Below are 16,843 nucleotides of genomic sequence, written 5' to 3'. Positions count from 1 at the left end.
TTGCTCAATCGGTTGAAATTTCGAGAGGAAAACGATGTATTTGTTGCGGTACTCACCTCGAGGGTACGAATTTCTTGTTGAGTGAGCTCCGCGCTCGTTGCACATTGAGTGCGGAGCCCCTCGAGCCGTTCGGCCGAAGCGTCTATCATCGATTGCATTATAGCGATGTTTTTCTTTAACTCCTTGTCGGCCGTTTCATCTGCCATCACAGAGAAGTCGTTTACGGTCGCACTTTCACTACCGAGAGAGACTAACCCCCCGTTTTTATTTAACACAGAAACTTCATCGGAATTATCTACCTTTTTCCCCGTTTCTATCTTGTATTTATCTTGAAAAAGGGGCGCATCACTTTGACATGTAAACGTTTTAACTGATCGGCGCCATTTTGAAAATTGTCTATACATAAGTTAATGTCGGTAAAGAAGGAAAATATAAAATTATTTTTATAAATAAGGATAAATAATCGAAATATTAATTGTAAAAATAAGTAAGAATAAAAATGATTAAAATTAATTTGTTTATAATAAATTAATGCATTTGTAACGAATTAATTTTTGAAATTACAAATTTTTGTCCATAGATGTCGCTAGTTTGTATTAAAACAAATTAATCAAAAAAAAATTAATTATTAAATACGTATCTTTTTAATTGATTAATTTAATTAATTAAATCATATTTTTTAATATTTTTAAAATAATCGGTTAAAAATGCATTATATTTTTTAAGTCGATAAATTAGAAATTTTTGATAAGTCAAAATTAATTTTTAAAATAACTTTTAAATAAAAAAAAAATTCTTTGTGAGTAAAAAAAAAGGAAGATTAATGAGGGTTTTAGCGCGACAAATATTTTTTTGTGCTCGAAGAAAATCTCCATAGCAAAACCATTAGGGGGATTTCAACACTTCTTTTTTATTTCCCTTTTCCACACAAATAAATAGTTTTCGTCTCAAGTAGAGCGCATTTTATTCGCGTATAAATTAAACCAAGATGTAATATCAATATTTATGTGAGGTTATTAAGTTGGGATTTAATTTAGTTGCAATATATCATCTTAAAATATGTTAGTTTATCTTTTGAGTTTGAATTAATTAGTTTTAGATTTTTAGCTTCGAAGTTATTATCTCAATAGGTTCAAGAAGAACGTATTGTTAAGGTTTGGCATAATCCCTTCTATTATCCGTAGCCGCTAAATCCCACATCCCATCTCAATTTAGGCCCCTTTAGAATTTAGATTAATCAATTAAATCAACATGGAACTAAAATACAATCAATTGAAAACGCGAAATGAAAAATAAATTTCCGTATTAATAGATTTAATTAAGGTGGTGCAATTTAATAGTTTGTAGATGTACTTCCTGTTAGCTCGCACCCTCTTCATTTATAGTTTCTGCAGTTGACATCTTTGACACCAAACTTGCTGTCGACGATGCGTTCAAACAAATTGCGTTGGATGGAATGATTAAGTAGTTGCGAATTGAAAAGTTTTAATTACTTTTTAAGACTTGGTGGTGTTGATGACGATCAAAATTAGTTTATTATTCGCTGTTTGTTACTCTTAACGTCCTTGATGGGGTATGACGAGGAAGTTTTATTGGAAACTGTTGGAATCGAGGGATTTGACGGATAAAATGTTTCGGATCGATTGAAAAAACTAGCCATTTCGTGGGAATTTTTTTAATCCGATTTTCAGTTGAAAATGTAAATGGGGTTCGATGTGGGGTAAAGGTTTTTAATGGAAAAAACGGAAAAATATAATAACATAATCTTCAAAGGTTGTAAAGAAGATATAAAAGTAGATTTGCCTGAAATTTCAATTGATTTCAAAAATGTATATCTCAATTACTGAGAAAGATAAATCAAAACGGATTTTATCGTTGAAAAGTAGACACTTTGATTCATAATTGGTGATAATTTCGTAATGATTTTCCAAAAAATCGATTTTCTACGTATTTTTAAAATGAATTGACGAAAGCTTGAAATTTTCAAAAAATTTCGATTGATTTCAAACATTTATAACTCAACTATTGAGAGAGATACATCAAAACGAATTTTATGGTTGAAAAGTAGACACTTTGATTCATAATTGGTGAAAATTTCGTAATGATTTTCCAAAAAATCGATTTTCTACGTATTTTTAAAATGAATTCACGAAAATTTGAAATTTTCCAAAAATTTCGATCGAATTCAAAAATTTATATCTCAATTGCTGAGAGAGATAAATCAAAACGGATTTTATGGTTGAAAAGTAGACACTTTGATTCATAATTGGTGATAATTTCGTAATGATTTTCCAAAAAATCGATTTTCTACGTATTTTTAAAATGAATTCACGAAAACTTTAAATTTTCCAGAAATTTCGATCGATTTCAAAAATTTATATCTCAATTGCTGAGAGAGATAAATCAAAACGGATTTGATGGTTGAAAAGTAGACACTTTGATTCATAATTGGTGAAAATTTCGTAATGATTTTCCAAAAAATCGATTTTTTACGTGTTTTTAAAATGAATTGACGAAAACTTGAAATTTCCAGAAATTTTGACTGATTTCAAAGAGTTATATCTCAACTGGTGTGAGAGATAAATCAAAATGGATTTTATGGTCGAAAAGTAGACACTTTGATTCATAATTGGTGATAATTTCGTAATGATTTTCCAAAAAATCGATTTTGTACGTATTTTTAAAATGAATTCACGAAAACTTTAAATTTTCCAGAAATTTCGATCGATTTCAAAAATTTATATCTCAATTGCTGAGAGAGATAAATCAAAACGGATTTTATGGTTGAAAAGTAGACACTTTGAAAAGTATACTTATGTTTTATTAATAAGCCGAGGTCGCGTAGCGGGCGAGGCACAGCCTCGATAGCATTTTCTAAGGATGTCGATTATAACACCTCGACTATAAATAATCTCAGCCATATGAATTGGCAACCAGCATCTTCATTGTCTTAATATAAAATAGTTGTATAACAAACATCACAATGTTTTATCATTAAGCCGAGGTCGCGTAGCGGGCGAGGCAGAGCCTCGATAGCATCTCGACTATAAAGCATCTCAGCTATAACAATTCACGACCAACTTCTTCACTATAATAATTAGTTGTATAATAAGAAGATGATTTTTTATTAATAAGCCGAGGTCGCGTAGCGGGCGAGGCACTGCCTCGATAGCATTCTTCTTTAAGAATTGATTGTAACGCCTCGGCTATAAATAATCTCAGCAATATGAATTCGCGACCAGCATCTCTATTGTGTTAACATAAAATAGTTGTATAACAAAGATCACGATGTTTTATCATTAAGCCGAGGTCGCGTAGCGGGCGAGGCAGAGCCTCGATAGCATCTCGACTATAAAGCATCTCAGCTATAACAATTCACGACCAACTTCTTCACTATAATAATTAGTTGTATAACAAGAAGATGATTTTTTATTAATAAGTGAGGTCGCGTAGCGGGCGAGGCACTGCCTCGATAGCATTCTTCTTTAAGAATCGATTGTAACGCCTCGGCTATAAATAATCTCAGCAATATGAATTCGCGACCAGCATCTCTATTTTGTTAACATAAAATAGTTGTATAACAAAGATCACGATGTTTTATCATTAAACCGAGGTCGCGTAGCGGGCGAGGCAGAGCCTCGATAGCATTTCGACTATAAAGCATCTCAGCTATAACAATTCACGACCAACTTCTTCACTATAATAATTAGTTGTATCACAAGATGATGATTTTTTATTAATAAGCCGAGGTCGCGTAGCGGGCGAGGCACTGCCTCCATAGCATTTTTCTTTAAGAATCGATTGTAACGCCTCGGCTATAAATAATCTCAGCAATATGAATTCGCGACCAGCATCTCTATTGTGTTAACATAAAATAGTTGTATAACAAAGATCACGATGTTTTATCATTAAGCCGAGGTCGCGTAGCGGGCGAGGCAGAGCCTCGATAGCATCTCGACTATAAAGCATCTCAGCTATAACAATTCACGACCAACTTCTTCACTATAATAATTAGTTGTATAACAAGAAGATGATTTTTTATTAATAAGCCGAGGTCGCGTAGCGGGCGAGGCACTGCCTCGATAGCATTTTTCTTTAAGAATCAATTGTAACGCCTCGGCTATAAATAATCTCAGCAATATGAATTCGCGATCTCTATTGTGTTAACATAAAATAGTTGTATAACAAAGATCACGATGTTTTATCATTAGCTCTATCATGAGCTCGATAGCTTTTTTCTTTAATAGTCGATTGCAACACCTCGGCTATAAAGGATCTCAATTATAACAATTCACGACCAACTTCTTCACTATCTTAAAATGTAATAATTAGTTGTATAATAAAATGATGATGTTATTAATAAGCCGAGGTCGCGTAGCGGGCGAGGCACTGCCTCGATAGCATTTTCTTTAAGGGTGTCAATTATAACACGTCGACCTTGTTTGACCAGGTCATAAGGTTTTATCATTAAAAGTCATGTAGTGGCCGAGGCAGTACATAGAAAAGCATTTTTTTTTAAGAGTCTTGATTGTAACACCTCGTCCTTAAGTGGTCTTAGCTATAATAATTTGCAACCACTACCTTCGCTGTCTTAATATAAAATAGTTAGTTGTATTACGTCGAGGTCGCTTGCGGCCGAGGCAGTAACAATATTGACTACTAAAAACGTACAGGGTGAGGCAATATTCACTCTCCAGATCTCGGAGATGTGTTCTACACTTAAAAATAAGGCAAAAACTAAGAATATTAAAATCCCAATAGCAAAGTTATTTTCAGGTAAGATTTATATGACTATAGGATATTAAGAATACAGGATATTGCTGATGCTGGAGATTATATATTGAAGAGTATGATAAATGGGACTTGCAAAAAATTGAATACATCTGTATTGCAGAAAAAGAACAATATGTGCTTATCTCGGAGAAACAAAACATTAAACATTGCAGGTCATACAAATATCTCTTATTTCTTATTTATATAAATATCTCTTATTTCTCTTATTACCTCGGACATTCATTTTTTGGTAAAAACGCGTTAAATCCAACTTCCAATTTCACGAGTTCGTCAAAATATCCATTGACATATTTAGAGTTTTTATCTTCAACTCAGATATTTTTTATTTTACTCATATTAGTCGAAACATTTTCAATTCCAATACGAATTATCCGCAAAATCCGCAACAAACAAAACCGCAAAAACAATTAGATGTCTTCATTTCCTGTTTGTAACAATTTTTTTTATAAAAACATGATAAAATATGAAACCGCAAAATACTTTTCCAGAAAAAAATGCATTTGGTTAAATACAAATAAATCTTATTTCATATTTCCTTCCTCTTTCTTCTTTATCGTCATCTCTTATTAGTTAACAGCTGATCGACCCTGAATGATTTTTTTTTCAAACTGAGCGTCATAATGAGTCAGTTTTTCCGTTACGTAAACTCAAGGTGCGTTCTTCTTACACGTGCCCTCTAAATTCAGGTCCAGATGGTCCCTTTTTTCTCCTTTTCCATTTAGATCAAAGGGAATTTCTTAGAAATTCGGCTTCTTTTAAACATTAAAGCACCTTGGGTACACAGGAACCTCTTTTATCGTGCGTTGTGTGTCTTTAAAAAAGAAATTCCTTTCGTTTACCTTTAAATCATTTCTTGTGTAAATATACATTTTTTAAAACAATCAAAATTGTTTTACAAAATTTTTGTGTAGTTATTTTTGGATTTAATCGTCATTTCTTTTTTGTTTTCGTTGTGTTGAGACGGGATGATTGAAGAAAAGGTAGCCATAGGTAGCAAAAGAACGGCTGGCTGCTGGTTTCTCTCCCAACTCCTAATTCTCCCCAACAACAACTGGAGTTGAGGTTGGCTGGTTGTGGTTCGGTTGGTTCATAGTTGGTTCAGTTATGCCACGACCAACGTGATGTTAAGAACAAATTTAGTTTTTAAAATTCCGGTGAAGTAATCTTAAATAATCTAAATACTACAATTTTAAATTTATCAGTGAGAGTTTATATTTAAATCAAACTTTGTGGATTCAATGAATGAAAAGGAGACCAAAAATTATTGTGTATTAACTAAAATCTTTAATTTCTTTTGAGTTTTTTTGAAAAGGTATGATTTTTTTTCCTTATATTAAACCCCTGTTAATAAGAACTGCCCACGACAGCTTCATAAGTTGTGCAATCAACGTCTAATTAGAGATCGAACCGTAAAAGAGGCTTTCGTACGCAGACATTTATTTTAATTATAAGGTTGTTTGTGGGAGAATTTGTAAATATAACATTTGTTTAGGGGAGTTGAAATGATGAGTGTTGTTTCTGGCAGATTTAAAAGATAATATTAAAACGCCCAAATTATATAATTAATAATCTTACAGACTTGAAATTATTACCAAAATAAAGATGAATTGTTCTTTTATTACCTCAAAAAGTTTTATTCCTTAAGACCCATTAGTTATTTAGAAAAGAATTTTTTTTTAACAATCATGTCAAAAATTATTTCGATTTTAGGTTATGTCTACTTTATGATTTTTTATCAAAAAAACAAAATCCTACAAATTTGAAATTATTACCAAATTAAAGAAGAATCTTTCTTTTATTACCTCAAAAAGTTTAATTCTTTAAGACCCATTAGTTTCTTAGAAAAGAATTTTTAAAATCTATTATGTCAAAATTACTTCAATTTTAGGTTATGTCTACTTTATGATTTTTTATCAAATAAACTAAAAATCCTACAGACTTGAAATTATCCCCAAATTAAAGAAGGATTCTTCTTTTATTACCTCAAAAAGTTTAATTCTTTAAGACCCAAAAGTTTGTTAGAAAAGAATTTTTAAAACCTATTATGTCAAAATTAGTTCAATTTTAGGTTATGTCTACTTTATGATTTTTTATCAAAAAAACTAAAAATCCTACAGGGTTGAAATTATTACCAAATTAAAGAAGAATTCTTCTTTTATTACCTCAAAAAGTTTAATTCTTTAAGACCCAAAAGTTCCTTAGAAAAGAATTTTTAAAATCTATTATGTCAAAATTACTTCAATTTTAGGTTATGTCTACTTTATGATTTTTTATCAAATAAACTAAAAATCCTACAGACTTGAAATTATCACCAAATTAAGGAAGAATCCTTCTTTTATTATCTCAAAAAGTTTAGTTCTTTAAGACCCATTAGTTTCTTAGAAAAGAATTTTTAAAATCTATTATGTCAAAATTACTTCAATTTTGGGATAAGTCTACTTTATGATTTTTTATCAAAAAAACTAAAAATCCTACAGACTTGAAATTATCACCAAATTAAAGAAGAATTCTTCTTTTATTACCTCAAAAAGTTTTATTCCTTAAGACCCATTCATTATTTAGAAAAGAATTTTTTTAAACAATCATGTCAAAAATTATTTCGATTTTAGGTTATGTTGGGTTTATCATTTTTTATCAAAGAAACTAAAAACCCTACAGACTTGAAATTATTACCAAATTAAAGATGAATTCTTCTTTTATTACCTCAAAAAGTTTAATTCTTTAAGACCCATTAGTTTCTTAGAAAAGAATTTTTAAAATCTATTATGTCAAAATTACTTCAATTTTAGGTTATGTCTACTTTATGATTTTTTATCAAAAAAACTGAAAATCCTACAGACTTGAAATTATAACCAAATTAAAGAAGAATCCTTCTTTTATTATCTCAAAAAGTTTAATTCTTTAAGACCCATTAATTTCTTAGAAAAGAATTTTTAAAATGTATTATGTCAAAATTACGTCAATTTTGGGATAAGTCTACTTTATGATTTTTTATCAAATAAACTAAAAATCCTACATACTTGAAATTATCACCAAATTAAAGAAGGGTTCTTCTTTTGTTACCTCAAAATGTTTTATTCCTTAAGACCCATTCATTATTCAGAAAAGAATTTTTTAAAACAGTCATGTCAAAAATTATTTCGATTTTAGGTTATGTCTACTTTATGATTTTTTATCAAAAAAACTAAAAATCCTACAGACTTGAAATTATCACCAAATTAAAGAAGAATTATTCTTTTATTACCTCAAAAAGTTTAATTCTTTAAGACCCATTAGTTTCTTAGAAAAGAATTTTTAAAATCTATTATGTCAAAATTACTTCAATTTTAGGTTATGTCTACTTTATGATTTTTTATCAAATAAACTAAAAATCCTACAAACTTGAAATTATTACCAAATTAAAGAAGAATTCTTCTTTTATTATCTCAAAAAGTTTAATTCCTTAACACCCAAAAGTTTCTTAGAAAAGAATTTTTAAAATCTATTATGTCAAAATTACTTCAATTTTAGGTTATGTCTACTTTATGATTTTTTATCAAAAAAACTAAAAATCCTACAGACTTGAAATTATCACCAAATTAAAGAAGGATTCTTCTTTTATTACCTCAAAATGTTTTATTCCTTAAGACCCATTCATTATTCAGAAAAGAATTTTTTTAAACAATCATGTCAAAAATTATTTCGATTTTAGGTTATGTTGGGTTTATCATTTTTTATCAAAGAAACTAAAAACCCTACAGACTTGAAATTATTACCAAATAAAAGAAGAATTCTTCTTTTATTACCTCAAAAAGTTTAATTCTTTAAGACCCAAAAGTTTCTTAGAAAAGAATTTTTAAAATCTATTATGTCAAAATTACTTCCATTTTAGGTTATGGCTACTTTATGATTTTTTATCAAAAAAACTAAAAATCCTACAGACTTGAAATTATCACCAAATTAAAGAAGGATTCTTCTTTTATTACCTCAAAATGTTTTATTCCTTAAGACCCATTCATTATTCAGAAAAGAATTTTTTTAAACAATCATGTCAAAAATTATTTCGATTTTAGGTTATGTTGGGTTTATCATTTTTTATCAAAGAAACTAAAAACCCTACAGACTTGAAATTATTACCAAATTAAAGAAGAATTCTTATTTTATTACCTCAAAAAGTTTAATTCTTTAAGACCCAAAAGTTTCTTAGAAAAGAATTTTTAAAATCTATTATGTCAAAATTACTTCCATTTTAGGTTATGGCTCCTTTATGATTTTTTATCAAATAAACTAAAAATCCTACAAACTTGAAATTATTACCAAATTAAAGAAGAATTCTTCTTTTATTATCTCAAAAAGTTTAATTCCTTAACACCCAAAAGTTTCTTAGAAAAGAATTTTTAAAATCTATTATGTCAAAATTACTTCAATTTTAGGTTATGTCTACTTTATGATTTTTTATCAAAAAAACTAAAAATCCTACAGACTTGAAATTATCACCAAATTAAAGAAGGATTCTTCTTTTATTACCTCAAAATGTTTTATTCCTTAAGACCCATTCATTATTCAGAAAAGAATTTTTTTAAACAATCATGTCAAAAATTATTTCGATTTTAGGTTATGTTGGGTTTATCATTTTTTATCAAAGAAACTAAAAACCCTACAGACTTGAAATTATTACCAAATAAAAGAAGAATTCTTCTTTTATTACCTCAAAAAGTTTAATTCTTTAAGACCCAAAAGTTTCTTAGAAAAGAATTTTTAAAATCTATTATGTCAAAATTACTTCCATTTTAGGTTATGGCTACTTTATGATTTTTTATCAAAAAAACTAAAAATCCTACAGACTTGAAATTATCACCAAATTAAAGAAGGATTCTTCTTTTATTACCTCAGAAAGTTTTATTCCTTAAGACCCATTCATTATTCAGAAAAGAATTTTTTTAAACAATCATGTCAAAAATTATTTCGATTTTAGGTTATGTCTACTTTATGATTTTTTATCAAAAAAACAAAATCCTACAAATTTGAAATTATTACCAAATTAAAGAAGAATCTTTCTTTTATTACCTCAAAAAGTTTAATTCTTTAAGACCCATTAGTTTCTTAGAAAAGAATTTTTAAAATCTATTATGTCAAAATTACTTCAATTTTAGGTTATGTCTACTTTATGATTTTTTATCAAATAAACTAAAAATCCTACAGACTTGAAATTATCCCCAAATTAAAGAAGGATTCTTCTTTTATTACCTCAAAAAGTTTAATTCTTTAAGACCCAAAAGTTTGTTAGAAAAGAATTTTTAAAACCTATTATGTCAAAATTAGTTCAATTTTAGGTTATGTCTACTTTATGATTTTTTATCAAAAAAACTAAAAATCCTACAGGGTTGAAATTATTACCAAATTAAAGAAGAATTCTTCTTTTATTACCTCAAATAGTTTAATTCTTTAAGACCCAAAAGTTCCTTAGAAAAGAATTTTTAAAATCTATTATGTCAAAATTACTTCAATTTTAGGTTATGTCTACTTTATGATTTTTTATCAAATAAACTAAAAATCCTACAGACTTGAAATTATCACCAAATTAAGGAAGAATCCTTCTTTTATTATCTCAAAAAGTTTAGTTCTTTAAGACCCATTAGTTTCTTAGAAAAGAATTTTTAAAATCTATTATGTCAAAATTACTTCAATTTTGGGATAAGTCTACTTTATGATTTTTTATCAAAAAAACTAAAAATCCTACAGACTTGAAATTATCACCAAATTAAAGAAGAATTCTTCTTTTATTACCTCAAAAAGTTTTATTCCTTAAGACCCATTCATTATTTAGAAAAGAATTTTTTTAAACAATCATGTCAAAAATTATTTCGATTTTAGGTTATGTTGGGTTTATCATTTTTTATCAAAGAAACTAAAAACCCTACAGACTTGAAATTATTACTAAATTAAAGATGAATCCTTCTTTTATTACCTCAAAAAGTTTTATTCTTTAAGACCCATTAGTTTCTTAGAAAAGAATTTTTAAAATCTATTATGTCAAAATTACTTCAATTTTAGGTTATGTCTACTTTATGATTTTTTATCAAAAAAACTAAAAATCCTACAAATTTGAAATTATTACCAAATTAAAGAAGAATTCTTCTTTTATTACCTCAAAAAGTTTAATTCTTTAAGACCCATTAGTTACTTAGAAAAGAATTTTTAAAATCTATTATGTCAAAATTACTTCAATTTTAGGTTATGTCTACTTTATGATTTTTTATCAAATAAACTAAAAATCCTACAGACTTGAAATTATCACCAAATTAAAGAAGAAATCTTCTTTTATTACCTCAAAAAGTTTTATTCCTTAAGACCCATTCATTATTTAGAAAAGAATTTTTTTAAACAATCATGTCAAAAATTATTTCGATTTTAGGCTATGTTGGGTTTCTCATTTTTCATCAAAGAAACTAAAAACCCTACAAACTTGAAATTATTACCAAATTAAAGATGAATCCTTCTTTTATTACCTTAAAAAGTTTCATTCTTTAAGATCCATTAATTTCTTAGAAAAGAATTTTTAAAATCTATTATGTCAAAATTACTTCAATTTTAGGTTATGTCTACTTTATGATTTTTTATCAAATAAACTAAAAATCCTACAGACTCGAAATTATTACCAAATTAAAGAAGGGTTCTTCTTTTATTACCTCAAAATGTTTTATTCCTTAAGACCCATTCATTATTCAGAAAAGAATTTTTTTAAACAATCATGTCAAAAATTATTTCGATTTTAGGTTATGTCTACTTTATGATTTTTTATCAAAAAAACTAAAAATCCTACAGACTTGGAATTATCACCAAATTAAAGAAGAATTCTTCTTTTATTACTTCAAAAAGTTTTATTCTTTAAGACCCATTAGTTTCTTAAAAAGGCATTGTTGAAATCAATCGTGTTAAGAATTGGCAAAGTTATGTCATTTTCTTAAGTTATGTTTTTTCTGTTTTAATAAATGTTTTCGAGGAAAAATTAGCAACATATAAAAAAAATCACTCACCTTGTTATAAGTCCCTTGTATCTGAGGAAAGCAGATTGCATCTTCCTTGGTTCATGAATCATCAATGTTGGATTTATGGCAGAATGCGATCTAAGACTGATAAAAATAATACATTAAATACATGAATATTATTTTAAAATTTCTTTCTAATATTGAATGTTTTATGACTCATTCCATTCAGTAAGATCAATAGAAACTTTCCAAACTCATAAAACCTAACTAAAAGTAGTTAAACTTTCTAGAAAAAAAATTCATTAAAAACTTTATGGTCTAATAATCTAAAATATCTTTTCTTTTTCAGGTTATCAAAAATACAATGTTAATTTCTCACCGAAAAATGATTCCATCCAATTTCTATTTAATTTTCTTTAACTTCCTCCTCATCAAATCCTCCTTTTCTTCACCATCATCATCACCATCAGAAGAAGACTTATTAGATGAATACGTTAACCACGTGGGACGAGTGAACAGTGTTCGTAAACCTACAAAGAACGAAAACAAAGTTATTTTTAATTTCGGTGCTAACAGAAAACTGAAAAGTGTAGTTGATAGCGCGTTAATCGAAGAGGAACAATGGACCCATTCCGAATTTTTAGACGCCGAGCGAAAAGTGCTATTGAGGTGGCAACCCCGGCATCAAGAAATTTTATTTCGCATCGAAGCCAAAACTTTAGGATATGTAGGAATTGGATTTAGCCCAAACGGCGGTATGGAACAAGCCGATATCGTTATTGGATGGGTTGATAAGTATGGAAAGGCCGTGTTATTGGTGAGTTAATAAAGTTTTTTTCTTAGAATTTGAATAATAGAAATGTTATTAAACAATTTTCGTAACAATCTATTGTTCCATTGAAACGATTCGGTTTAAAAGGGGCTCAATTCTTATTTCGTTCGATTGTTCAATCTGAATTGAAGATGAATATAACTCACTCGATTTTATTCCCGGTTTGGGTCTACATATTCTTTTTGATTGGCCTTGTCCAATTAGAACGTGAGTAATTAATTAATTTTTGTTAAATTTTTTGTTACATTAAGAATAGTTTTAGGTCCTTTTTGTAAAACCCACGAAGATTGCCAAAATTATTGCTTCCAACGTTCTTATCAATCGGAATATTGCACCGAATTCGGTTGCGGGTGTTACAGGCCAATCATAAAAGGGGATTAATCATGTTAAATGAAACGATTTTAAATGAATAAAAATAATCGCAGCATACAAATTCTTAATCTTTTTGAAAAATCCTTTAAAATGAATCCAAACACGACCTACTTTGCAATTAAAGTTTCCGAGATATTTCGATTTTTAAATTTTTTTTAAATTCAAGATGGCCGAAAACAAATGCTACATAAATATTGTGATAGATAATTAAAAATTATGTGCAATGAGTCCAAACTCGACATATCTAGGTGTAATAATACCGCAGATATCTAGATTTTTGTAAAAACAAGATGGCCGAAAACAAAACACTAAGAAATCGTGTCATCTAAATGAATTTTATGATAGATATAGGGTGTGATATATCAAATTATGTTAAATTTTTTTGATCTTTACAAAAATCTTATTCTTTTTGGTGTTTATGAAAAATTTAATAAATGTTGCTCTTTTAATTAACACAAAAAATAAATATTTGTTATTTTCATGACCAATCCTTTAAAGTGGATCTAAACACGACGTATTTTGCTATAAAATTGTTCGAGGTATTTTGATTTTGACAATTTTGATAACATCCAAGATGGCCGAAAATTAATGATTCGTAAATATTAATGTAGATAATTAAAAATTATGTAAAATGAGTCCAAACTCGACATATCTAGGTGTAATAACACCGCAGATATCTGCATTTTTATAAAAACAAGATGGCCGAAAACAAAACACTAAAAAATCGTGTCATCTATGCTTTTAAGAATGAATTTTATGCTAGATATAGGGTGTGATATATCAAATTATGTTAAATTTTTCTGATATTTACGAAAATCTTATTATTTTTGATGTTTATGAAATATTTAATAAATGTTGCTCTTTTAATTAAAACAAAAAATAAATATTTGTTATTTTCATGAAGAATCCTTTGAAGTGGATCTAAACATGACGTATTTTATTATAAAACTGTTCGAGGTATTTTGATTTTGACAGTTTTGATAACATCCAAGATGGCCGAAAATTAATGATTCGTAAATATTAATGTAGATAATTAAAAATTATGTAAAATGAGTCCAAACTCGACATATCTAGGTGTAATAACACCGCAGATATCTGCATTTTTATAAAAACAAGATGGCCGAAAACAAAACACTAAAAAGTCGTGTCATCTATGCTTTTAAGAATGAATTTTATGCTAGATATAGGGTGTGATATATCAAATTATGTTAAATTTTTCTGATCTTTACGAAAATCTTATTCTTTTTGATGTTTATGAAATATTTAATAAATGTTGCTCTTTTAATTAAAACAAAAAATAAATATTTGTTATTTTCATGAAGAATCCTTTGAAGTGGATCTAAACATGACGTATTTTATTATAAAACTGTTCGAGGTATTTTGATTTTGACAGTTTTGATAACATCCAAGATGGCCGAAAATTAATGATTCGTAAATATTAATGTAGATAATTAAAAATTATGTAAAATGAGTCCAAACTCGACATATCTAGGTGTAATAACACCGCAGATATCTGCATTTTTATAAAAACAAGATGGCCGAAAACAAAACACTAAAAAGTCGTGTCATCTATGCTTTTAAGAATGAATTTTATGCTAGATATAGGGTGTGATATATCAAATTATGTTAAATTTTTCTGATCTTTACGAAAATCTTATTCTTTTTGATGTTTATGAAATATTTAATAAATGTTGCTCTTTTAATTAAAACAAAAAATAAATATTTGTTATTTTCATGAAGAATCCTTTGAAGTGGATCTAAACATGACGTATTTTATTATAAAACTGTTCGAGGTATTTTGATTTTGACAGTTTTGATAACATCCAAGATGGCCGAAAATTAATGATTCGTAAATATTAGCGTAGATAATTAAAAATTATGTAAAATGAGTCCAAACTCGACATATCTAGGTGTAATAACACCGCAGATATCTGCATTTTTATAAAAACAAGATGGCCGAAAACAAAACACTAAAAAATCGTGTCATCTAAATGAATTTTATGATAGATATAGGGTGTGATATATCAAATTAGGTTAAATTTTTCTGATCTTTACGAAAATCTTATTCTTTTTGATGTTTATGAAAAATTTGATAAATGTTGCTCTTTTAATTAAAACAAAAAATAAATATTTGTTATTTTCATGAAGAATTCTTTGAAGTGGATCTAAACATGACGTATTTTATTATAAAACTGTTCGAGGTATTTTGATTTTGACAGTTTTGATAACATCCAAGATGGCCGAAAATTAATGATTCATAAATATTAATGTAGATAATTAAAAATTATGTAAAATGAGTCCAAACTCGACATATCTAGGTGTAATAACACCGCAGATATCTGCATTTTTATAAAAACAAGATGGCCGAAAACAAAACACTAAAAAATCGTGTCATCTAAATGAATTTTATGATAGATATAGGGTGTGATATATCAAATTATGTTAAATTTTTCTGATATTTACAAAAATCTTATTCTTTTTGATGTTTATGAAAAATTTGATAAATGTTGCTCTTTTAATTAAAACAAAAAATAAATATTTGTTATTTTCATGAAGAATCCTTTGAAGTGGATCTAAACATGACGTATTTTATTATAAAACTGTTCGAGGTATTTTGATTTTGACAGTTTTGATAACATCCAAGATGGCCGAAAATTAATGATTCATAAATATTAATGTAGATAATTAAAAATTATGTAAAATGAGTCCAAACTCGACATATCTAGGTGTAATAACACCGCAGATATCTAGATTTTTATAAAAACAAGATGGCCGAAAACAAAACACTAAAAAATCGTGTCATCTATGCTTTTAAGAATGAATTTTATGATAGATATAGGGTGTGATATATCAAATTATGTTAAATTTTTCTGATCTTTACGAAAATCTTATTCTTTTTGATGTTTATGAAAAATTTAATAAATGTTGTTCTTTTGATTAACACAAAAAATAAATATTTCTTATTTTCATGACCAATCCTTTGAAGAAAATGGATCTAAACACGAAAAATATTTTTGTATATTGCATCTAAAATAAAATTCCCTATATAATAAAGAATAATTACCATTTTAGTGCTTGAATTCAAGCGGAGAACGGTAAATCAGTCGCGTCTTAATTAATTAGGAGCGTGAAACAACGCTAATGTTTCACGGCGGTTTAAATTTGCAATTTCCTCCGAGAGGAAATTCGTGCCCGTTCGATTTCGTTCATTTTCGCCGACTCACTTCGGGGTTCCCATTCGGTTTTTAAAGACGTGCGAAGTACGAAGCATATGGGATGGGAAAAACAGCTGTCGTTCATTTGAAGTCTTAAAAACACCTGCTTTGAAACTTTGAACAACTAGAGTAGTTCCATTTCCTTTCACCTGCCTAATTTTTTAAATAAAAACTTAAATGATAAAGTTGAAATAGATTGAGAAATATAACAGTTATAATCACCCTGGGAAACAATTTTAGCCCCTTTTAAAAACTGGTAGTTCCGATATCGTTACCTGAATTGGGGAGCAAGAATTTTTTGTACCCCTCTATTGTCGGAGCGACGATACGTTCCCGTGAGAAATTTTTAAAAGTGTCTTTGAGACGATTCTGTCTAAAGAACGGGATTCTTTGTTCGTTTAACACATTTTATGTTTGATATTCGATGCTTATTTAATTATCTCCGAAACTTTTGGTTCCATTTCGTGCGGGAAAGAGCACGTGTCGAAGACAGGTGCGAGTTAAACTGGCGACATATGCGTACTTGAACCAAACAGAGGGGGTAATTCTCTTTATTAAAATGGAAAAAAGGTTTTTTTGCACCACCAACTGTTCAATCTAAAGCTAAAATAAAGAAAAATCGAAATTAACTTCCAATAAAACTAAAACTATCTAACAACTAC

At 28.2% G+C, this 16,843-nt stretch overlaps 2 protein-coding genes and 1 long non-coding RNA gene across 7 annotated transcripts in view; 1 reads left to right on the top strand and 2 right to left on the bottom strand.

The window, feature by feature from the left end:
• LOC111422283 (kinase suppressor of ras) overlaps nucleotides 1–12,225 on the bottom strand; it is a 25,128-nt gene extending 12,903 nt beyond the window's left edge. For all 3 annotated transcript variants that reach the window (XM_023055488.2, XM_023055489.2, XM_023055490.2), the window contains exons 1-3: nucleotides 12,142–12,225; nucleotides 11,811–11,900; nucleotides 57–396 (exon numbers count right to left, since the gene is read on the bottom strand). In XM_023055488.2, coding sequence (XP_022911256.1) covers nucleotides 57–396; nucleotides 11,811–11,872 — 402 coding nt within the window. In that variant the 5' untranslated portion in view covers nucleotides 11,873–11,900; nucleotides 12,142–12,225. The remainder of the gene's footprint in view (nucleotides 1–56; nucleotides 397–11,810; nucleotides 11,901–12,141) is intronic.
• The window catches only part of LOC111422284 (MOXD1 homolog 1), a 25,054-nt gene continuing 13,920 nt past the window's right edge, over nucleotides 5,710–16,843 (top strand). Inside the window, exons 1-2 of the mRNA XM_023055491.2 lie at nucleotides 5,710–6,106; nucleotides 12,112–12,579. Coding sequence (XP_022911259.2) covers nucleotides 12,127–12,579 — 453 coding nt within the window. The 5' untranslated portion in view covers nucleotides 5,710–6,106; nucleotides 12,112–12,126. The remainder of the gene's footprint in view (nucleotides 6,107–12,111; nucleotides 12,580–16,843) is intronic.
• LOC139429853 (uncharacterized) overlaps nucleotides 15,460–16,843 on the bottom strand; it is a 45,765-nt gene continuing 44,381 nt past the window's right edge. For 2 of the 3 annotated variants that reach the window (XR_011640428.1, XR_011640429.1), the window contains exon 3: nucleotides 15,460–16,784. This is a non-coding gene — a long non-coding RNA (uncharacterized lncRNA). The remainder of the gene's footprint in view (nucleotides 16,785–16,843) is intronic. The other variant, XR_011640430.1, reaches the window with a different exon arrangement.

The sequence above is a fragment of the Onthophagus taurus genome, chromosome 5, assembly GCF_036711975.1.
Source record: "Onthophagus taurus isolate NC chromosome 5, IU_Otau_3.0, whole genome shotgun sequence".
NCBI classification, from domain to species: Eukaryota; Metazoa; Arthropoda; class Insecta; order Coleoptera; family Scarabaeidae; genus Onthophagus; species Onthophagus taurus.
The sequence above is the reverse complement of the archived record's forward strand: the minus strand, read 5'-3'. Positions and strand labels throughout refer to the sequence as shown.